At 46.8% G+C, this 23,052-nt stretch overlaps 3 protein-coding genes across 5 annotated transcripts in view; 1 reads left to right on the top strand and 2 right to left on the bottom strand.

The window, feature by feature from the left end:
• Nucleotides 1–10,811, bottom strand: part of LOC127475386 (gonadotropin-releasing hormone II receptor-like) — a 28,272-nt gene extending 17,461 nt beyond the window's left edge. The window contains exons 1-3 of the mRNA XM_051797174.1: nucleotides 10,796–10,811; nucleotides 5,832–5,941; nucleotides 5,064–5,164 (exon numbers count right to left, since the gene is read on the bottom strand). The gene's annotated coding sequence lies outside the window, so the exon portion shown is untranslated. The remainder of the gene's footprint in view (nucleotides 1–5,063; nucleotides 5,165–5,831; nucleotides 5,942–10,795) is intronic.
• On the top strand, nucleotides 598–11,635 carry CILP (cartilage intermediate layer protein). 3 transcript variants are annotated; one of them, XM_051797162.1, is made up of 9 exons: nucleotides 598–857; nucleotides 2,367–2,493; nucleotides 3,288–3,371; nucleotides 4,142–4,195; nucleotides 5,624–5,809; nucleotides 6,919–7,233; nucleotides 7,341–7,449; nucleotides 7,908–8,065; nucleotides 8,629–11,635. In XM_051797162.1, exons 2-9 carry the CDS (start codon nucleotides 2,433–2,435, stop codon nucleotides 10,965–10,967), a joined length of 3,306 nt encoding a protein of 1,101 aa, XP_051653122.1. In that variant the 5' UTR covers nucleotides 598–857; nucleotides 2,367–2,432; the 3' UTR covers nucleotides 10,968–11,635. The 3 variants fall into 3 exon arrangements, with proteins under 3 accessions (XP_051653122.1, XP_051653121.1, XP_051653123.1); XM_051797161.1 differs by having other exon boundaries at nucleotides 4,142–4,222; XM_051797163.1 differs by having other exon boundaries at nucleotides 641–704.
• A 4,975-nt stretch (nucleotides 11,636–16,610) lies between these two features.
• Nucleotides 16,611–22,136, bottom strand: MTFMT (mitochondrial methionyl-tRNA formyltransferase). Its single transcript, XM_051797167.1, is given in 10 exon segments — nucleotides 16,611–16,910; nucleotides 16,912–17,061; nucleotides 17,370–17,452; nucleotides 17,757–17,838; nucleotides 18,371–18,462; nucleotides 19,005–19,080; nucleotides 19,538–19,640; nucleotides 20,469–20,591; nucleotides 20,952–21,164; nucleotides 21,682–22,136. Coding segments are annotated over 10 exon segments (1,413 nt in total). The 5' UTR covers nucleotides 22,122–22,136; the 3' UTR covers nucleotides 16,611–16,859.
• Between the last annotated feature and the right edge of the window lie 916 nt (nucleotides 22,137–23,052).

Here is a 23,052-nt window from a genome sequence, read left to right as displayed (position 1 = left end):
GATCTCCCCATGGCTCGAGGGAGATGCAGTAACATTTATTTGCAAGGATGGTCCTGCCTCTGCAGCTCTGTGCTACTGCTGGTGTAGTAGCACAAACCAATCCCTCTGGCTTTGTCCCACATCCTCACATCCCCACAGCAACCTCATTTGACCCCTGCTAGAGCCAGTGCAGGGGCAGAGGTGAGCAGGCAGTGCAGGGAATGGTGCCCAGCTGAGCCATACCCCAATGGAAGGGGGGAACAACAAGGGCAACGCTGGGTGGGCACCGCGTTTGTCACAGACCACGTAAAGCCAAAAAAGCATCCCCAAAACTCATTGCCTGTTTTCTGTATCTCCACCTTGAACTGTCGGCAGCATCTGTTTTAGATCCAGACCCCAGGTGAACCCCTGACAGTGACGGTGCTGTGCCAGGATGCAGTGTCCACACTGGGACGTGATACCCACTCCGTGCCCTGCCCCGCCACGCCGTGGCACCGCTGCCAGCCCCGGCGGCTGCCGCTTCGCCGCAAGTTTTTGTTTACCATCACCTTATTAAGGGATTATTCAGGCTGCGGTTTCCTCGCGCGTCCGATCTGTTTGTGCTCGCGGTCCGTGGCTCGCTGCCATCCTCTAAGCTACACGCCGGGCTATATAAGCGACCCCGCCGCCTGGGCGGCAGGGAGCCTCGCACACAGCCCGGCTCGGCACGGCGCAGGAGAGTTTCGGTAAGCTGCAACTTTCTCTTCTTCCCAACCGCCTGCAAATCCCTAAACCCGCAGCTGACAAGCCTTCGCCTCGCCCCCGGATCTCGGCTCGACTGGCGGCTCTGTGGCGAGAGGACGGGACTCTCCTTAATTGGGGTTTTTATGTTTTTTTAGGTAAGAGAAAAAACGCAACCCAACCCTGCTAAATTTTTCCCCTCCGTGGCAGACAGCGATTATATAATTCTGCTATGTTATTAAAGCGGCGTAATTAACAGTGGCTGTGATTGAAGGCGAGGTGGAAATTAATTAATGGGTAGATGAAAGCATGGAGGCTGAAAAACATTGATGAGGTCTCCTGCTTTCCGCTTCTCCCTTCCCCATCCCAGCTAATGCGTTACGGGGACAGCGGGAGCGGGGATTCGGACAGTGCTTTACTCACACAGGGCTTTTGATCTCCCGCGGCTCTGTCCCGCACCGGCTCCCTCAGCTCCCTGCCGTGGGGGGACGCAGGCAATTCCAAACCTTCCCTGCCGCCAAGATCCAGCCGCTTGAACCCCCCCTTTCCCAGCATCCCGTGTCCCGGGGACAGAGGGACGTATCCCATCCCAAACCCAGCGCTGAACAAGTCACAGTCAGCTCCAAAAATAGGCGCCGAGTGGGAAACAGGGTTAATTTTTCCTGGTTATTGTCTGGCTGCAAGTTCACGGCCCCACCGTAAGCCCACAAAACACCTCTCATGTGTTGCTTGTTATTTTTGCTTGATTGGGATTTGCTGAGCCATAATCAAAGTATTTCTTAGTCCCACATTCCCCAGTCTCAGAGGGGATGGTTAGTACCACTTACGAATAACAGTGTTCTTACTGCTGGCTGCCCTTTGTCCGGCACATTTTATGGGGAAACTGAGGCACTGAAAGGCTGAGGCAACATTTCCTCTCCCCTGGTTCACTAATTTTGGATGCATAAAATAAAGCACCAGCTGGTTTCACTTGGGATAACACCAGCTCCATGGGTACCTTCAGAAATTAAATACTCAAATTCTTGATGCCACAGGGCAAAGGGAGTCACAAGGTCTAAAGTGGCTGAGTTGGGAAAGAGTGATACAAAGCCTCAGTCCCACATCTCTGCCTGCAGGAAAAGGAAAATATTGAGCTACTTGCTCACACTTGCAGCAAAGACTTGGCTTGTGCACGGGGTTTTCCACTTTCAGAAGTGCTTAGGAGCCGTCCCCTTCCCCACGTTCTGGGATGTACTGGGATAAGATGCTATCCTTGCACTACACAGTTTGCAGGCAGAGGGATGGAGACATGGAGATGTCCCTGTTCCTGCAGGGAGCAGAGTGGGGTGTCAGGGGGCCTGTGGTGCCGTGTGGGCTGTGAGAGATCCCTGTAGAAGTATTTAAGCTGTTCCAAGGCACGTTAAGGAGATGTCATTACAAAGCAGTGCTCTGCAGAATAGATTTGGGCTCAAGATGTGACAGTGAGAAGCAGAGGGGATGCGAGCACAGATGTGGAGCCCCTGCTGCTCCTCCCTGGGGGGAAAAATGAGGAGCTGCTGGGGTTGGGTGGGTGGGCATGGTTTATAAGCTGCCTCATGGCATGCTTTGAACTGGTTCAGCTTGGGAGAAGCTTCCCAAAAGCAGCAGGACCTGGCTGAGCCTCAACCTGGCTGGACTTGTCTCTGCAGGACTGGGGAAGGCGTGGGACGGCTGTGGAAACTCCAAGAAGCCCCTGGTCATCTCTGGAGACCACAATGGTCACTGTGAAAGGCTGGATCCTCCTCCTTCTCCTCCTGGGAGCCACATCCATTCTAGGTGAAGGTTATACGTTCCTGTTGCAGTCCCCGCACTGTCCCTGCCAGCGCAGGCGCGTCTGTGGCACCGCTGAGCCAGCAGACACAGCCTGACATCCATGCGGGGTCCTGGTCTGGGTCAGAGCGGCATTTGCCCGGCCAAACAACTTCCAGACGAGGACTGGCTCCCATCCAGCCCCCAGAGCATGTCTGTGAGTCAGCCAGGCTCAGCCAGCCTCTGGTTGACCAGGGATGAGCTCACTAGCCCACTGGCAATGCTGGGATCATCCCTGCCTGCCATCCCCAAGACCCCACATTGTCCAGTCCTCACCCATGGGAGCTGGGCACAGGGGAGAGCTGGTGCTGGGGCTTTGCTCCCCAGTTTAAATAGGACTGGTCCCAGCAAGTACCACAGGAACCAGCCACAACCACCAGCTCCTTTCAGGCATGCAGGTGGCCAGCAAGCGCAGAAACCAGTCCATGTCCCATCACAACATCCAACCTCATCCACCTCAGGTTTGTTTCTCCCTGTGCAGGGAGAGGCAAGATATATTTTATCACTACAGGTATAGAAAGATGAATTGATCTGAGCTGTTCCAACACAGGAAGTACAAAAAATTTTCCTTTGGTGATAAGGGAAATAGAAAGTTTTTATCATGCCTGAGCTGCAGTGATGCTTCACTCGGCATCTCCTGCACTGCAACCCAAAGAGAAAGCAGTAATACTGAGCATAAGGATGCCTGGTCCTTTGAATCTAATTAATAAGTTTTATCTTTTGTATTCATCTGATTTATTCTTTCATTTATCAACCCTTAGGACAAAGGATTCTGAAACCAGCCCTCAGCAGGGTCCAGATAGGACAGAAAACCTTCAGCCCGCTGGTAATGCTCAGCTTGGAGAGTAAGTTAATTCCCACCTTGGGTGGATTTCCCTTGCTGGGACAATTTTCCCAACAATTTACAACCAGCCAATCTTATTTGAGTAGATGAGGACATTTAGGGTTAGAATCATTCTATGATTCTGTGATTTAAGCAATGGAATAAATGTTAATAATCCATGACCTCCTGTAGGGTTTTGGCTATTGCTGACACGCTGTTGGCTCCTCTCCTGGAAAAGGGAAGGTCACCATGTGACCATAGCCCCGACTCCTGTGGGAGGCATGCGGGGCTGGGAGGGTGAGAAGAGCCCAGGGATGGGCCAGCACATGCTCTGACCTGCCTTTCCCTTGCCCAGCCTGTCCCCATGCTCAGGGCAGTTTGTGACACCATTCCTTTAGAAGTAAAGCCTGTGAGGCATTAAAGACCTGCAGAGCCCACTCTGCTCATTAATTCCTAGGAGATGCCTCAACCACTCAATCTTTACTGCCCAGCACTTGCAATTTAAATTCCAGCAGGCACTGAAAGGGCTGGACATGCTGATGCCATATCCAAAGGATTCATGTCCTAGCCTTTTGTCTGGCTCCCAGCAGCAATCTTAGCCATTGGGAAGAATCAAAGCACCAAACCCCTGGAGTCCCAGAGGTCCCCTTCACTTGCTAAGAGTTATTTTTAGGAAAACTACCAGGAGAATTGTTTTCCCCTCGAAGTGGATGACACAGGGCAGTGGTGCTGAGGCTGGCTCCATGGCTGGAAAACCCTGCTCAAATCACCCCCAGTGTCCTCTGCCCGCAGGTACGAGGAGCAGCTCTCGCCGGGGAGACCCGACCTTCACCTACGTCAGACGCAGTAGGTTCCTGCCGGCGGTGCCATGGGGTATCCCTGTCCCTACCTCCCCACATCCCTGCCAGAGCTCTACACCTCAGCTTCTCCCTCTTCTTCCACTTTCTGCTTTCTCTGCTGTTGAGGTGCTACGCAGAGCCATATAATGCTTTTCCTCCACTGCACTCCCTTCTCCATATCCTATTATCAATAGCCCTGCAGATTAAAGCAGCTGATCCCAAATGAGCTTAGGATCTTGCTGAGACCCAACTTTACTCTGCTACACATTAAATTTTTGCTAGGAGAGAGCACAAATGGCCATTTATCCATGGGATGGGACCATGTTTCCAAGCCCACCTCCTCCTGCATCCCTCAAATTACTAAATAAGGTCATGGATGTGCTACTCGGGGTGCTGAAATGGAGGTGCTGATGTGCCAGCACATTAAAAACTTGCCCATCTAAGCCAAGCATTCACTCTAAACCAGACATGCTGCTCCCACGGCTGCTCTCATTTAAAGGGTCTTTTACACCCACATGCTTTGTTTTTGGCCATCACTATAGGAACAGTCCAGCCCTGTGCCTGTCTGCCTTTCTAGGAAATAACCCAACCTGCTTTATTACAAATTAGGTGGAAGAGTAGGTACAGGAGATGACACAGCACACATCTCCAAGAAACCCCATTTTTAGAAACTTTAGTCACAAGCTCATCCTTGCAAACATTATTAGAACATTGTCATTTAAAAACAAGCCCAAACCTCATACTTGGAGTGGATCTCATCCATTCAAAGTAGCTTAAATTAATAACATCTAGTAGCCCCGTTAAAGAAACTCTTTAAAAATCTAACCCCATATTAAAGTCTCAAATGTCTTTTGCAAACTCTCTCCGTGTTTTACCAGTCAGCTGGTCCCTGACGTGCTCAGGCTGCTCAGTAGCATCTCAGGCTTCTGGTTTGCACACAGTAAAAGTGGTGCTCACAACAGGACACACGCTGCCCCTATAGAAAACATATGTTGAAGTTTGGTTAAAGCCATTCAACATGGTCATACCAAAAATTTTACCCTTTTTTTTTCCCCCCCTATTTAACCACATTTGAAACACAGGCAAGTGTTGCCCTTCAGACAGCATTGAAATGACAATGTGTGTTTGATTTCCTTTAAGCCAAAGTTATTCAACACTAAGCATGAGCTGCCTGCACTTTGCTCCCTTCGAGTTTATCTTAATCATCCTGAATTCGGTAGCCTGCGGGGAATTAAGTCAGAAGCCTTCAGACGCCTTCTTGTGCTTTATTTCTCAGCTCCCTGAAATGCTTTGAGTCTGTTTAATCCATGTGGTGCATAATATCCAAATGTATAGTCTGAGCTACATAGAAGCTGCTAAGAAAACAACTGCCCAGTTTTGGGGCAGCTGTGCGTGTAATGTGCGTCTCAGTAACACACCACTGATGTTATTCAAGGTCCACTGGTGCAAGATTCAAAAAGGTTTTTGTCTCCATGGTCGAAATGGAGCGAGTGCTCAGCAAAGTGTGGCCAAACCGGGGTGCAGAAGCGTACCAGATCCTGCCTAGCTGAGCGCCTCTGGGGCGTGCACTGTAATGAAGCAACTGAGGAAGGGCGGCTCTGCATTGGACATGTTTGCTCAGGTGCTCCTATAACCTCACTTACGGGCAGGGGAGGATGTCCTGGTCTCACCACCACGAAGGCGTTGTGTTCCCTTCGCTGTCATTTTACCATCTTTCTCTCCTTTACCAGAATTCTGTGATTCCCAAGCAAGTCTGGAGAACAGAGCACAGGGAGTTTATAGCCAAATAGCAAGATAACGGGGATCCAGATATGGGGAATCATCAGGGACTCACAAAGATCTTGTCAATATAGAAAAACATCCCATTAATCTCATTATAACAGCAGCTCTCAGGGTAGAGTTAGTTGCAGGCAGATGCCTCCATGCAATCTCCAAGAAGGAGAAGTGTTGGGAATATCAAATTGCCACAGCTCCTGCTAAAGGGGCTTGTAATCAATTATGTTATTCTTATAATCCGCTTTTAACAAATAATTCTGAAAACAGTCAATGTTTTCTGCAGGAAAGTTGTTTCAGGTTTTCTCTGATTTCTTACATTTATTTCCAGCTTTGAAAAAAATTATCAGGTAGTTGCTGCACAGGGATGGCCTGTGATTATAAAAGGAATGACCTGAGCTTTAGAAAGATTATTATTCAGGACTAATCACTATAGGTAATGAATATGTTTCAGAATCACTGGGAGACCAATTGTTAAACCCATTGGGTAATGCTCACTTGGCAATTACCCCACATCCTGCCCAAGCCAGGATACCACTGAATAAGGGCAGACAGCTTTTGGTATAGGCTACAGTCACAACTTTTGGGCATGAATTGGTAACAGAAACCTAGAAAGTTTAAGGCATTTGAATTTGTAATTTTGCCAGGGTTGAGCTAAGAGCTCACAGTGCTGAGCTGGATTCAAATTTCCCCGGAATTCAGCCCTTTGGGGAAGGTAAATAACAGTTCCTAGCTGTAATTATATCCACGTGGCTGCTTTCTACTAATTGTCAGGTTCAGAATGACATCGTCCCTGTGTTTCTAATGCACAGCTGTGGATAATCAGGAAAAATATGCTTTGGATACAATTTATTCCTTACGCAGTATCTGCCTTATTGCATCTAAATTAAAAGCAGACACGAGATCATGCTGTGAGCATCGTGGGGCTGTTTTTTGACCTGCCTGCCTCTCCTCCAGGCTGCAACATCACCTGCCCCATGGGCCGTGTCAATGCTGACTGTGACTCCTGCATGTGTGAGGATGCCACTCTGCACGGGAAGGTGTCTCTCGAGGATGGGTCGCCCGCTGACGATGCCCGGGTCTACCTGCAAGCCAAGAAACTCAAGCTGCTGACAATGGCCGACAACAGAGGCATGTTTAGGATCCCAGGGATTTGTCCTGATGGCAAAAACACCCTTAAAATAAAGAAAGCCAAATATGCAACAGCGACTGTCACCGTGCCTGAGAGCACCCGGAGAAACCTGGCGATCCAAGTGCAGCTGCATCGATCAGGTAGCCCCAAAGAGGGGGGGATGCAGGAGGCTTTATGCAGTAATCAGAAATAAATTGTGATTTTAGGAGGGGAAGAGTAACGAGATGACCTTTTCCTTGTCCTGCAGGAAAACCCTACATTTTCAGGAGCCCTGAGGACAAAGCCAGGAGAGTGGGACAGAGTGTGTCATTCTGCTGCGACGCCCGCGGGAGCCCAGCCCCTGACCGCTACCTCTGGTAAGGAACTCGAGTTCGATCTGCCAAAAGTCTTAGCTGTCCCATGGATTCCAGTTTTGCCTCCTTACTCTCTCCATAAGGGTGGGGTTATAGGTATAAACCAGCTGAATATGCTGAGAACTGATTGCTGCAAGTGATGGCTTCCTCAAGACGTGCAGACCTGGCACAGCAATGTCATCTGCTGAGGGATTCACTGGAAAAACACACCAAATCAAAAGAGTTTAAAAACCTCAGCAGAAAGACTGGCAGCTCTGCCTGCCCACCAGCTGCCCAGCAGCCACATCTCAGTACTGCTAGGGCAAGGAGAATAATTTTTAGGTGATGCCACATAACCAACCTAAAAACAGGGAAACTGAGGCAGAAGGTCTGGCAGAATCCACGTGGCACGATGCAGGATTAGGCCATCGCTCTGCTCTAGCCAGGCAGTCAGACTCTGTCCCCTTAACTGTTCCTGGCAGGTACCACAATGGCTCACTGCTGGATCCCTCCTTGTACAAATATAAAAACAACCTGATTCTGAAGAACCTGAACAGAGAACAGTCAGGAGAGTATTTCTGCAAGGCCAGCAGCGCCGGGGGGTCGGCCAAGTCCCAAGTTGCCAAGCTGGATGTCATAGGTAAGAGAAAATGTGCCTGATGCTCTTCAAGCAGCTGGGGAGGCGTTGGTGTTGCAGGAACCAAAACTGTGATACATGTGGGAAAGAAAAGTTACAGGAAAAATACTTGAGTTTGTTTCATGCATCAATTTGCAGACAAGCTTGTGTGAGCTGGTCATGAACCAGATGCCCTCTACAAACTGGAGTTCTGGACTGCAGATGACCTGCCAAGCTCAATCTGCTGTTTTCAGTTGGTTTCCCACTGTACTTGCTGCCTGACATGGGAATATTGCTGTTTGTTTAGGGGTCTTTTAAAACTGTAGGACACATTTTATTCTGGCCATAGTCAAAAAGCCAGGCAGCAGCAGCTGGGATGCCCCCTGCAAACAGCTCTTAATCAGGGACCTAATCCTAAAGCTGAGCTACCTGCTTCACTGAAACCAGGCCAGATGAATTCAGCTAACCAGAATCCTGCAAAAACCTCACTCTTATTAGGAGAAATGTTTAGCTGAAAGGGTTTCAGACCATATAACAATGTCTGTACAACTATATCATGCTGCTCATTAAGAAATCCTATTCAACAGGAAGAGAAGAGGCACCCTGTGACCCTCAGCCCCAAAGCCACCTCATCCGACTTCCTCATGACTGCTTCCAAAAAGCAACAGACTCCTTCTACTATGATGTGGGCAAGTGCCCAGCAAAGACCTGTGTGGGGAAGCTGGATAAGGGACTCCGGTGTAAGGACAATGTCTCCTACTGCTGTGGGGTATCCAAAATGGAAACCAGGGACATATCCTGCAATGGGTACACACTCCCCACTAAAGTCATCGTGGAATGTGGCTGCAAAAAATGCACTGAGACCAAAATAATGGTTCGAGGCAGAGCCACAGCAGCAGATAATGGAGAGCCACTGAGGTTTGGCCACATCTACATGGGGAACAAGAGAGTGAGTATGACTGGCTACAAGGGAACCTTTTCCGTCCATGTCCCAGCAGACATGGAGAGACTGGTTTTAACTTTTGTGGATCGGCTGCAGAAGTTTGTGAACACAACAAAAGTTCTGCCCTTCAAGGAAAACGGAGGTGCTGTGTTTCATGACATCAAGCTACTAAGAAAGAACCCCCCCGTTACGCTGGAATCCACTGAAACCAATGTGATCTCTTTGGGAGAAATGGAAGAAGATGACCCAATTGCTGAATTAGAAATTCCTCCCAATGCATTTTATAGGAAAAATGGAGAGGCCTACAGAGGCAAAGTGAAAGCCAGCGTGACATTTCTGGACCCAAGAAACATCTCCACAGCCCCTGTGACACAAAGTGACCTGAACTTTGTAGATGAGGAAGGAGATGTATTTCCGCTCCGCACGTATGGCATGTTTTCCGTGGACTTCACTGATGAACGGGGCACTGAGTCCCTTAATGCAGAAGATGTGAAGGTTCATTTGGATGCTGCTCAGGTCAAGATGTCAGAGCACCTGCAAGAGATGAAGCTTTGGTCCCTGAACCCAGAGACAGGGTTGTGGGAGGAAGAAGGGGACTTCAACGTTGAGAAAAGCAGACGGCACAAAAGGGAGGAGAGAACTTTTTTGGTTGGGAACATGGAGATCAAAGAAAGGCGGCTTTTTAACCTGGATGTTCCGGAGAGCAGACGGTGCTACGTCAAAGTCCGAGCCTACAGAAGTGAGAGATTCCTGCAAAGTGAGCAGATCCAAGGGGTTGTGATTTCTATTATAAATATGGAGCCAGAACCAGGGTTCTCCTCCAACCCCAGAGCATGGGGCCGTTTTGACAGTGTAGTCACTGGTCCCAATGGTGCTTGTGTGCCCGCCTTCTGCGACGAGCAAAACCCTGAGGCCTATGGAGCTTATATCTTGGCAAGCATGGGGGGCGAAGAGCTTGAAGCTGTGCCCTCTGCTCCCAAACTCAACCCTGCTGCTATTGGGGTCCCACAGCCATACCTCAACAAGCTCAACTACAGGAGGACAGACCACGAGGACTCCAACACTAAGAAAACAGCATTCAGCATCAACATGGCCAAGCCAAGCCCCAATTCCCCAGAAGAGAACAATGGCCCTATTTATGCCTATGAAAACCTTAGTGAATGTGAGGAAGCTCCTCACAGCGCTGCGCACTTCAGGTTTTACAGGATAGAGGGAGACCGGTACGACTTCAACACCGTTCCCTTCAGTGAAGATGACCTCATGAGCTGGACTGATGACTACCTGGCGTGGTGGCCCAAGCCCATGGAATTCAGGGCCTGCTACATTAAAGTGAAAATAAACGGACCCCAAGAGGTGAACGTAAGATCTCGTAACATGGGTGGGACGCACCCGCGCACCATTGGCAGGCTCTATGGGATCAGGGACGTCCGCAGCACCCGCGACCCCCAGCAGCGGGACGTGTCGGCAGCCTGCGTGGAGTTCAAGTGCAGTGGAATGCTCTTTGACCAAGACCGCGTGGACCGCACGCTCGTCAAGGTGGTGCCACAGGGCAGCTGCCGCCGAGTGAGTGTCAACAGCATGCTCCACGAGTACCTGGTGAACCACCTGCCCATGGCCACCAACAACGACACCAGTGAGTACACCATGCTGGCGCCTCTTGACCCACTGGGACACAACTACGGTATCTACACCGTCACCGACCAAGACCCGAGGATCGCCAAGGAAATCGCCCTGGGCAGGTGTTTCGACGGCTCATCTGATGGCACCTCCAGAACCATGAAGAGCGATGTGGGCGTTGGGTTGACTTTCACCTGTTCGGAGAGGAGTGCAACGGAGCAAAGCATCTTCCAGTCTCAGAGGAACTCGGGCCAGCAGTCCATGCTGGTTCAGCCAGGGCAGAGCCCCGCGTACCGGAGGCCGCCAGCAAGCCGCCGAAACAACCAAGTCAGGATCCCCATGAGAGGTCAACGTCCCGTCTCCTAGAGCTGTAGAGAAGCATTGGTAAAGTCACTCATGCTCAATTAAATACAATTTGAAAGTAACATCAACCTGCTAATAACCTAATCAAAAGCTGGTAGGTGTCATTATTTGTGAGACATAATTAAGGTGCCACTTTTTTTTTTCCCCACCAGAAAGACATCAGGCAAAAATTGGGGGCCAGCAGCAGTAGTGAGTTCATGTCTTATTAAATGCATCCATAAAAATCTTCTTTCTGCCTGACATTAAACAGCTTCACATGATAGCCTAAAGGGAAGACTAAACACATGATTCAATTAAGTCACGTACATAAAACATTCTTCTGTTCTGCAGCTGCAGACTTTGCCAGCCCAAGTACCTGTACAGTAGTTGGTAACATGAAAAGGAATAAACTGATTTCCTCATACTGAATTCAACTGCAAGGTTTCGTACTTGAAATGTAAGTATTTTATTTATTTCTAGCTTGTTTTAGAATGACTGTACTCAAGCTAAACTACTGGCAGCTGCATTTCTAAGAACTCATATGCTCAATAGCACAGAGAAGCCATATGGATTTGTAGGCTCCACGTGGATAAAGCTAGAGTTTTCTCTTGCTTCTTGCATTATTTGACAAGAAAATCCATGCTCTACGGTAGGGTAGGTTAATAAAAAAAGTAATTTTGTAACTCTGACAACGCTGTGTCACTTCTGTGTTTGAAATGCCCAAGTAAATAAACCACATGTAGAGCAGAGCAAGGAATAACCTGCAGGATTTCACCTTTCTGTTCAGAAACAGGTCAGCTTTATCAGTGTGAGACTGATCCCGGGTATGGGTGAGGGGTTTGGTGGGTGCCTGGTGCTCCCCCAGGTCCAGGGTTTGGCCATGGCATGCTGCAGTCAGGGAATCTGTGCCCAGCTTGAGATGTGGAGAGTCAGCAACAGTGCTGGGAGAAGCAGAGCAGCAGGTCTGGGCAGAGATGAATTAAAGAATAAAACAAAATGGAGGGAAGAACCTGTGCTTTAAGGATTATAGGAAACCAGGCAATATAGAGCAGGGCTGGGTGAAGGGACAGGGAGAAGACAGGCTTCCCTCACACTCAGCAGCGGGACACTGCTGGGCAAGAAGCTGCTCTTAGCTGAAGACACAGCTGGCCACAGCAGGGGTCAGGCAGTGATCCCTCAAGTGACCTATTCCATTTCCCTCACTACTTCTAGAGCAACAAGGACCTCACCAGCACAGAAGACATCCTGTGTTTGTTTACTCCCAAACACTGGCAATAAATTTTTAGGGTGCAGACAAGCCAGCAAGCCTCCAACAGCGAAATTCCCACTGAGAGAGATCACAAATAGGTGGGCAGCGCTACTGGGTGCAAACTGGAATTCAAACATTTCCTTCTCCTCCCAGTCCCCTGCGATGGATATGAAGCCAGTTCTAGGTCTATGCTGTCACACCTACAGCCCATCAAGGGCAGGGGGAATCTTTCAATAGCATTTAGCAAGCTTCAGAACAGGTTCACAGGTCTGACACAGGGCAGCCTGAAATATGCTTAAAAAGGTAAAAAAAACCCCTAATAATCCAGGTTTTTAGGCAAATCGACAGTTATCAAAGACAAGCAGAAAAGGAAGAGCTGTGGAATACTCTGGCACATCCCCTTCATACCAGTCAATTTAGACTCTGTGTATTTTCTTTTGTGTCTAGTCTGCTGCAAGGGCTTGGCTCGAGCCGGAGCCAAGGCAGCCAGTGGGGAGCATTAGCTTGGACCTTCCCACAGAGCTCTTGGCTTGCACAGAGAAACGTCTCTTCCCTCTGCTCCCCTCCTCCTCTGCAGACAGATAGCCAAATCCCAAACTTAGTTTCATCACTTTGAGGGTGAAGTAACACAAATGACTTTCACAGACCAACCCAGGAGATAAAGGGATGAAAGCAGGCTCAGGAGACGATCCCTGTGCCGCATGTGGGCTCGCCAGTCAAACACAGCAGAGTACAGGGCTCTTCCTCCTGGGGAGAGATGTCTGTTTAACAGCACTGAAACGGTCACAGCCCTACAGCCTGGAACAGCCAGGAGCTCTCCAAGTTTCCCCAGACTGTCCCCCTCTGCAGCTTAGCACTAACTTGGAGGAACAAACTAATCTGTGCACTCACTGAGTCCCTGAGCTCTCCGAGGCTGCTGGCAGAGCGTGTTGGACACAGAGCAAGACAGAGGTTTCAAACACGGGTGCTCAAGCACTACCACCAGAAAACAACCTTGGTCCCACAAGCACCACTCAGTGCTAACACTTCACCATCATTCCAAATACATTAAGCAAGTTTATATAGAAGAAAAGCTGCACCAGGTCCTGGCATCCCCCACTCACACAGGTTTTATGCTACAGTTCAGTGTCAGTTCTGACTTCTCCAGCTTGTGTTTATGGTCAGTGTATGGCAATGTCCTTTCTGCAACCTGAAACCTAACCCACACTCCCACATATCAAAGAAGAGGATCAGCTGGAGGAATGCAGGGAGGCTGGGACTCAGCTCCTCCCTCAGCCTTAGCCTTCGGACCACCAACCTTGAGGAACAGGCTGAAGCAGGAGACCTGGCTCCTAAACAGCAGCAGGTTTGTGGCTGATGGCAAAGCATCTTCCATTAAGGTCACTTAGTTTCCAACCCTCAGATAAATCCAGTGACCTATCCCTCCATTCTGTTTCTAAAAAAAGGAAACTATTGCTTCCCAGAAGCTACCAGGATGTCAGCAGTTGGGATAAACAAAAGGCGAGATGTTCTTGTCTAGCCTCAACTTTCAAAATTATTTGGGGGTTTTGCATGTAACTTTATAAAAAGACTCAAGTATTCCTCTGATTAGTCACTTACATTTTTTGTAATTTATTCAGAGAACAGGAATAAAAAGGTTTCCTAGGAAGCAGGGGAAGTGGGAAGCTCACGGAACACGAAACAGATGCATCTAACTGCAGAGTCACCAGTATCCTGGGAAATATCACTCCCTCTAACACTTGTTTGAATTCCATAATGAAATCATCCCTATCCAACACCAGAGCCCTTCTGGTGCCCAAACATTCTGCAGTTCTGCCAGTAATTTGGCCTCAGTGATGTTAAACTGAGCTATGGTGGAGCCTGGGTCTGTGAATACCTCTGCTACTTTCCCTCTGTCCCCTGAGAGGAGAACAGCTGTTTTATTTTGCTAGGATCCCCTTCCAATGGCCAGAGTGGCTGTACTCAACTTCAGCAGCAGTGCTGGGGATTGAATCACTGTGACTTGTGTTCCAGAGTCAACCCTGACATGCCATTCCACACTTCATCAGTGAAAGCCCTTTTTTTGTTTTGTCCGTTCTGCAAAAATAATCAGATTTTCATTACCTACTGAGTCAAATCCCAACAGAGCCAGGTGAAAGCAAAGTTTCCAAAGAGACATTTTGGCTAACAGCTGCCTGGGGAACACCAATTCCCTTTAAAGCTTCCCCATATGCCAAAAATAGCATGCCAAAGATTTCCTCCATAAAAAAAAAATAAATTAATCTTACCTTCTTTTGCACAACTGGGGTAAAGTTGTGCATATTCAGAGCTAAGATATAAACTGTTAAGCGACACAGAACTGTCCAATATTTTATAACTTCTTGTGTAGAAAGCAAGTGAAGCCTTAAAGCAAACTGCAGAGATCAAAAGATTAAGTTACAAGTACAGGTACCCTGGCTGCAATATGGTTTAGACATTACTTGCTATTAAACAACTCACTGAAGACATTCTGTACCAGATTTTCACCATCTTCTGTCCAGCTGACCTGGGGTTTTGCCCAAAAGAGATGCAGCGAGCTCCATCTACAGGGATCCTGGGCACATGCCACCTCCAACTTCCCAAAAACGCAGGGAAACTCCTCCCTGTTGCTCTATGCTTTAGTGAGAACTGTAATTGCTGCCAGCCAGCAATACCTGACAGCAATAGGTCTCACACGAGGCTCCATCTAAAACTGACAAAAAACCATACACAAATAAATTAAAGAACTTTTAAAGAGTTTTCTTCAAGTCATTCGTAGGAACAAAGTGGTTCATTTAAGAGTTTGGTTATCTAAGAACTTTTAATCTTGACTTTTGTGCCTGAACTTTTGACACTGTATTCTTTCTGTGGGAGTCACACCTCACTGTTCGTTTTGTTCAGGTCATAAATGAATCACAATTCATTTTCCAGTGCCCAGGGACCTGGGACACCAGAAAAGTTGGGTCCTGAAATACTAAAATTGTTGATTCCCAGTTAACTAAAATACTTCTCATAAATCCAAAATTCTTTATCATTAGTGCTTAAAATTATCTCTAAATTGTGGTGGTGGGTTTTTGGGTGGGATTTTATTTTGGTAGACTAATTTCTCTGCTAATTCAAATTCTGATACAATCCATGCCTGAGGCCAGAGCCCCATCATGCAGCTGATTAGTGTCAAAAACCTGTCTGTGGGGAAAGAGAAAAAACGTTCTTATCCTCAGCAAACACTGAATATTTGAATTCCAATGATGCCTATGAATGTTCTTTAAAAATAACTGATGAAAAATTCCCAGAAGCTCCAGCAGGGAAAACACAAGGCAAGCAGCCATGCAGTTATGACCACTGATGTAGTAAAACACAGAAAACTCCCAAAACCACCACTTTCCCGAAAACCACCAAAAAAATCACTCACTCACCCAACCTTTCTACTGGCATAAGGCAATAACTAACCTGTCACAGACTGATCTAAACAGACTAAAAGCAAAATGACTCCACAACCTTCACTTCCAAGGAGTGGGTAGGAGCAAAACACAAAAATACATCATTTGCTCGGAAATTAACTTGCCAGATTTAGATCTTCTGCAGCACAGACTGCACTGAGTCTGCAGCCAGAGGCAACAGGAATTCTCCACAGCAGCCTGACTTCCACCTTGCTGCTGTTTCCAGTTTCTGACTCTGATTCATAGGCTTGGATTTCTTGGAGGACCGTGTGTTTTGGAAAACCTGTCAGAGGCAGATTAATGTCGGACCAATGGCAATTAAAGAAAAATACAGCAGCATCTGCTTTAACAGATGCTTCTTCAGAAACATTTTAATCCTTGTCATGTAACACATTCTTCTAGATTTTTTGCTTTTACTTCAGTAGAACTCAGAAAAAAACAGGAAAATGTTGAGCAAATAACATCAGAGCAGCTCCTAAGATGTGGCCAGTCTTCATTTTGCCGTTATCCTCACAGTGCTACCTTACTTTTAAGAAAAGAAAGTTTAAAAGGGTCACCAATTTTGGGGTTCTTCACATGAAATACTCATATATATCATTAACCAAAGGCTGAGGAAAAGCCTGGATTAGATTAACTCCTCATCATGGAGAAAGTACCATAGCAGAATGTAAACTTTCTGGATGGATGGAACACAAATATTAAAGGGGATGTATCCAAAGATATGAAAACAGAAAGGAGAAGGAAGAAAATTATCATGGGCAAGAAAAGATTCTCTAGACCTTCACAGCTAAGTTATTAATCTCAATGTGGGGATATAAAGGGCGTTTTAGGGTCCACAAGAAAATCAAACTAGATAGTCTAAGTCTCAGTGAGCACTAAACTCTGAATTAGAGAAGCACTGGACTTTAATATTTTCATATCAAAGTAACTGTGCAAAATTTATCCCTGAGGAAGATTATACCAAAAGTCCTCAAAGAGAAATTGAAAACGTTGTATAAAAATAAATTTATTTCTCAGCAGAGGAAATGGGGATTTTATTTACCACCTTCAGCATTCAGAGACTCTCCTCCTTCATGGGGAAAGAGGAGGAATCAGGAACCCACGATGAAAATATGCAGATGACAGTAGAATCAAACACTTTGGGAGGAAACCCTTAATTAAGCTGAATGTTATAGGTGGGCTTTGAAATATTTTATATTTCTATTAACTTACAGACATTTTAAAATACATCTATTGTTTTATATCCTGTGCCAGTAGTACCCTCTCTTTCAGAGTCTTTTTTTGCCGTGCTAAGTTTGAGTGTTTGAAATCTGCATTCCTGATGAACTGTCCGTGGATTCTGTTGGAACCAAAAGTGCATATATCCGTTGTAGAAGTCAACTGCTGTAAGCTTCTTCTTTAATATGACTGTTTTGATTCCAACCCAGCCTTCCTAGAAATAAAAACAAATAAAAATGGCATAAGTTTCTTCCACGTTTTAAAATTATCTTTAGCTCTTATTGGTTGGCTTACAGAATACATTTTGTTTAATGTCATCAGGTTTACAAGTCAAAATTCTTGCTTGCACGTGCAAAGCCTGTTAGTGGAAATTAAAAGTTTAAGGTAACAAACAAAAAGTCTTGTGCTAATGTAAAGTAGTAGAGAGAATAAAAATGGACAATTAAAACAAAAGTTACGCAATACACGAATACTAAAAACCTCATCTTGGCAGTGAATATAAAACAAATGGGAAAAGCCTACCTTGCATCGAACTATCAGTGTTTGGGACACTTTATGGAACAGCAGTGAACCAGGAACAGCCTCACAGTCATTTAGTATTTGATCTAAAAACAAAGCAAGATCATCTTGCATTTTTATGCCAACGAGCGCAGAGAAAGTTTGAAACAATTCTGTCTCTTTGAAGCATGATAACAATCTTGTGTCAATATTTTGCTCAAAAATATTTTATTGTATTCTGTGTTTTATTATAACCAAATGAGCAGAACAGTCACCCTCTGGCACTGCATCTGATCCATGAACACTCACTAACTGTTTGCTCTGGCACATCCCTCAGCCAACATAGCGCTCAGATTCCTGCAGAAAATGGTTATAAAATTTAACTTAACAGATTAATTTAAAAGTAAATACCAGCAAAACCAGGGATATTATCCACTTCCACAAAATCCAGAAGTTTAACAGCAGTGCCCTTCCAGAGCGTCTGCAAAGGAAACTGGAAACAGAAGACACAGTGAGAATATATTCACAATTTCCAGGCAACTGTCTAGTGGGTTTTTTTCTTATGCAAAATACCTATGATTATAACATTAGGGGAAAATTTATATATATGTCTAGATAGGAGACTTTCCTTGTTCTTCCTTATCTCTAACTATTATCATATGCAGGACTGAGTTAAGCAATTAGCTACAACAGCCCTTTCACTGTAGCTGTTTGCAGTGTTTACTCTCATGCAGAAATGTCACTGTAGTGTTTTAAACCCTCTCAAACACATCAGGGGAAATCTCAGAGCTAAGGGAACAATATAAAATTACTGAGCTGATTTCACACTTGGCATCATGTTCACAGGAATTCTCCTTCACATTAATTCCACCTCCAGTGCTAAACTATCAGGATTTTAAAACACATGCTAAAATTACAGAGGCTAAAATAACCAAATCTGAGGTTCAGTCATCAGTTAAAATATCTACACCAATGTCAGCCATGCTAGAGGTCAGAAAAGGGTTCAAAAAAATCCACTGTCTTACCATACTTCCTATTGCACGATGTAGTTGAATTATTTGTTTAGCTGTTTGCTCCTCCCATTTTATACAACTCTTTGCTATAGAGATTTTAGGAGCTAAGGAGGGGAAAGAGAAATCAGAAGATTTAGAAGTTTGTTTTGCATCTTTTTGCAAAAACAAACAGCTGTGCTACTTTATCCTATTTTAAACCTCAGTTTATCCTGACCAATGGCAGGTTTACCATCCAGCCACAGGTACCTCAGACAACAACTGGAGAAAAGGTTTTGTAAAAAGCTCAGTTTGGATTATTTATATTTTAATCCCAGTTGTTCTCCTATTTACCCACTGCACTGCAAACTGACACCATGTTTACAAACACAGCTGTAACCCTTTTGTCTGCATTACAACCGAAGAGTAACAAACTCAGATTTTGTGACATCACCACTGATTTTGATATTGACAAAGCCACTCTGAAAAAATAAATATAATGTAGTATGTCTGGAGATTTCTGAAGCATTTTTAAGACAGAGAAGGCAGTGAAGAGACCATACTGAGAAAGGAATTTAAACAAAAATACAACTCAGTACAGCAGGAAACTTAGTTTTCCAGCTGATAAAAAAAAAATTACCAAGTCACATTAAACAGTATGCATACCTACCAAATGTTACTCCTTCTTTTGGCTGCTCTTTTTTGTTTTTTAAGCTTTCAGGCAAGTTTTTCAAAACTGCCAACAGCTGCAAAATAAATTTTGAACAGGGTATTAGCCAAGCTAAGTTTAAGCAATAATAAACAAAGTAAAACTCAATTTTTCAATAGTGAAACTTTCTTGTGAGCTTTTAGAAAACTGGGTAAGTATATAAGAAGTATATAAGACTTGCATCATACACACAGATACACTAAAGGCATTCTTCCCACTGAATTACAATTAAAAAAACCACAAGTATTTTTTAATGGATTATATCCTCTCAGATATTTATTCCAGAACAGGACAGAAGCTGATTATTAAGATGAAAAAGTTGATATTCACTTCAATGAAAGAAGAACCTGCACCGTTTCCAAACACAGCACCAAGTTTCAGATCATTCTCCTTTTAAAGCTGCAGTTAACTCAGAACAAGATTGATAAGAATTCTGTTTGCACATGTTCAAAGCGAGGTACTAATTAGAAGTGACAGAGTTGGCAGGACTTTACCATGTTTGCACCCATCTTTGCTAACATCCCTTCCAGCTCCTGTGCTGTACAGTGGGGAGGAACAGCAACCTCTTCTTGCTTAATAATTGGACCTACATCAAACCTGCGAGGAAGAAAACACATGAGTTTACTGGAGGAGCTGAAACTCAATTAAGCAGTTCAAAACCCTACATTCAGTACATTAACTCAGTTACTAATTACCCCTTTTTCTCCCTATGAAAGTACTTTCCAGGTGTCATTTTCACATTATGAAATGTTTGGTTTGCAAGACAACACAGGGAAGAAAGTATTAGATCTATCTCAGCAACAAGATTCACCTCAGCAAGCTTGGGCTGATATAACACACAATTCACAGTTCAGAACATGAGATCTCAGAAGAAACAACCTGAAGTACTCAGAGGAAATTTTTTTTGCACTTTCCTAAGATCTATTATCAGACAAGCATGTAAGAAAGAAAAGGTAACTAAGATAAGGTGTTTCCACAAGCCTTTTAAGCCAGATTTTGGGCTGAAACTAAACTATATAAACTGTCTCATGCCTAGACAGACAATTGCTTGTCCTCTGTTCACTTACAGGTGAACAGAGGACAAGCAACAGGTGACTCTGAAGTCTGAAAACCAGATCTTTTATGTCCTGTCATACCAAGTCTATTGATAGAGCTGTGTGTCTGTTGTCTGCTCCCTGTAATAATGCTAATGATTAGAGAACAGGTTTGGAGTGCAAATTACACACTCACTAAAATACTGTATTTGTGACAAATCTCATATGGTCAGATGAACATTTTTAAGTGTTTCTAATTTTAATATTAAACACACATATTAAATAATAGTCATTATATAGACTGATTTAAATTATTATTTCAGTGGTGATGATTTAAAGTCCTGAGAGGCAATAACAGCAGTGAGTTGCTTGAAAGGCACATCAAACCTACCTTTTTGGTCTTATTTCCATAATTGTCACTCCAGTCACCCTATCACCATGAAGCACAGTGTGGACTACGGGTGCAGGACCACGCCATCGTGGGAGACAGCTGGGATGGATGTTCAGAACACCACTAAAATGAAATTCAAAGTTAGAATAGGAACAGTACTTGGAGCACACATAAATGGGTGTGCAACACACGTGACAGTAAAACTACTTTCAGAATTATCTGCTCAGACCATCTTAAGTGTTACTGGTTTAAATATACACCTAAAGGAAAATTCACACTATAAACTTCAGTTTCTCAGCAAATACAGAGAGATGAGAGGAATAAAGGTAAACACATTCTGCTGCACCATTTGCATAAATTTGCATCAATGTGTTAAAAGAGAATGAACCTCACATCCCAGGTATGTTGACCTAACCTGCTACAAGTCACAGGTGCTGACTCAAAACCAGAGTACAGTGACAGATGTCCTGTCCACTCACTTACTATGGGAACTGCAGAATCAGGTCCTCACTCAGGAGGCGTCCGAATGATGCCACCACCCCCACATCGAACTGCCCCGCGGGCCCCGTGTGCGGCCACTCGTGCACAGGCAGCTGGAGCTCCCGGGCACAGCTCCTCACGGGCAGGTCCCCGGGCAGGCGGGACGGCAGGGTCACCACCTCCAGCCGCGACACGAGCGGGTCCTCGCTGGGCTCTCTGGAGGGACAAGGAGTTGAAGCCTTGTAATGGCAGAGCAAGGGAGAGGCGAGGGCTGGGTCACCTCCACCCCTCGCTGTGCCCCTGTGCCCTTCCACAGCACCTGCCTCTCCACCTCCCACCCCCTCCCCGGTCCCCCTTCCCTGACCCTGCCCTCAGCCCCCTCACCACCCTTGAACCCCACACCTCCTCACAACCCCCACAGTCTCTGTGATCCTGGTGCATGGACCGACTAATACCGCCGCGGTCCCTGTCCCACCCTCAGGCTCCTTCCCCTCCTCTTCCCTACCACCCTCTGCTCATCCCACGGTCCCGACCCCTCCTCATGCCCCAGTGACCCCCGAGCCCCATCACCGGCCTCATCTCCCATCCCTCAGTGCTCAGCCCTCCCTCACCCTCCCCAGCCCCTCAGGCTCCGCGCCCCTCAGAGCCCGACTCCCCCTGAGGCCCCTCTCACTGCCCCGTGTCCCCTCAGGCCCGTCCTCCCCCAGGCCCGTCCCCCCTCTGGCGGCGGTACCCGGCGGCCCGCAGCGCTCGCAGGGCGGTGACGGCGAAGCGGTCCGTGCCAAAGAACAGGACCCGCCATGGCGGCCCCTCGCGCCAGGCGCGCAGCAGCCGGGCCCGCATCGCGGGGCTCCCCGCGCGGAGCGATGACGCGCCGGGACCCGCCCCGGGGCGGGGCCGCCCCTCAGCGCTGGGGGGCCGCGGGCACCGGCGGTGCACTGTGCACTTATGGAATATCCCGAGCTGCGAGGGACACGACAGGGGCATCGGGTCCCACTCCTGGCCCTGCGCAGGGCACTCCAGCAATCCCATCATGTTGTCCAAACGCTTCTTGAACTCGGGCTCGGTGCTGTGAGCACTGCCCTGGGGGAGCCTGTTCCAGTGCCCGGCCACTCTTTGGGTGAAAAGCCTCCTCCTGATATCCAGCCTAAACACCCCCTGACTCAGCTTCATGCCGTTCCCTCGGGTCCTGTTACTGTTCACGAGGGTGAACAGATCGGTACCTGCCCCTGCGCTGCCCCTCGTGAGGGTGCTGGAGACCCCCATGAGGTGGCCCCTCGGTCTCCTCCAGGCTGAACAAGCCAAATGGCCTCAGCCACTCCTCACGTGGCTTCCCCTCCAGACCCTTTACCATCCTTGTGGCTCTCCTTTGGATGCTCTCCAATAGCTTATATGTCTTTTTGATTTTCTGGTGCCCAAAGCTGCCCCTAGTCTCAGACTCCTTTCGATAGTGCACAGTGACAAGACAAGGAGCAATGGCCATAAACAAAAACACAACAAGTTCCACCTCAACATGAGGAAAAACTTCTTTACATTGAGGGTGGCAGAGCACTGGAACAGGCTGCCCAGGAAGGGTGCGGAGTCTCCCTCTCTGCAGACATCCCAAACCCACCTGGACACGTTCCTGTGTCACCTGCTCTGGGTGAGCCTGCCTTGGCAGGGAGGTTGGACTGGACATCTCTGTGGTTCCAACCCTGACATCTCTGTGGTTCTGTGAATGTGGTGTGGGGTGGTGGGGCTGTCAGGGCAGCCCTTGGGGTCTGTGCAGCTCTGACAGCTCCAGCCCCCCAGTGTCGGTGCTCCCAAGCAGTGTCACTGTGGCCACAGCCCTGTAACCCTGACCATGAATTGTCTGTGCTGCCTCAGTGCAAAGATAATGTGGAAAAACATTGTGGGCAGAAAGGGGTGTTGACCCCACAGCCACTGCTCTGACAGCATTTGAAAAGCTGATTTCATTGTCTGCCTCCATGGACAGCTTCATTTTAACAGTGACAATAACTCAAAGAATGTTTTCTTGTAAACTATGGGGTCAGAATCACCACTTAAAGAACTGTCTTCTCCCATAACATAAGTATGAAAATATTTTATCATTCTGCTAAGAACA

The sequence above is a fragment of the Manacus candei genome, unplaced genomic scaffold (genome assembly GCF_025592945.1).
Source record: "Manacus candei isolate 608988 ecotype Guabito, Panama unplaced genomic scaffold, ASM2559294v1 h1tg000046l, whole genome shotgun sequence".
Taxonomy (NCBI): Eukaryota; Metazoa; Chordata; class Aves; order Passeriformes; family Pipridae; genus Manacus; species Manacus candei.
This window is presented reverse-complemented; position numbering and strand designations above follow the sequence as displayed.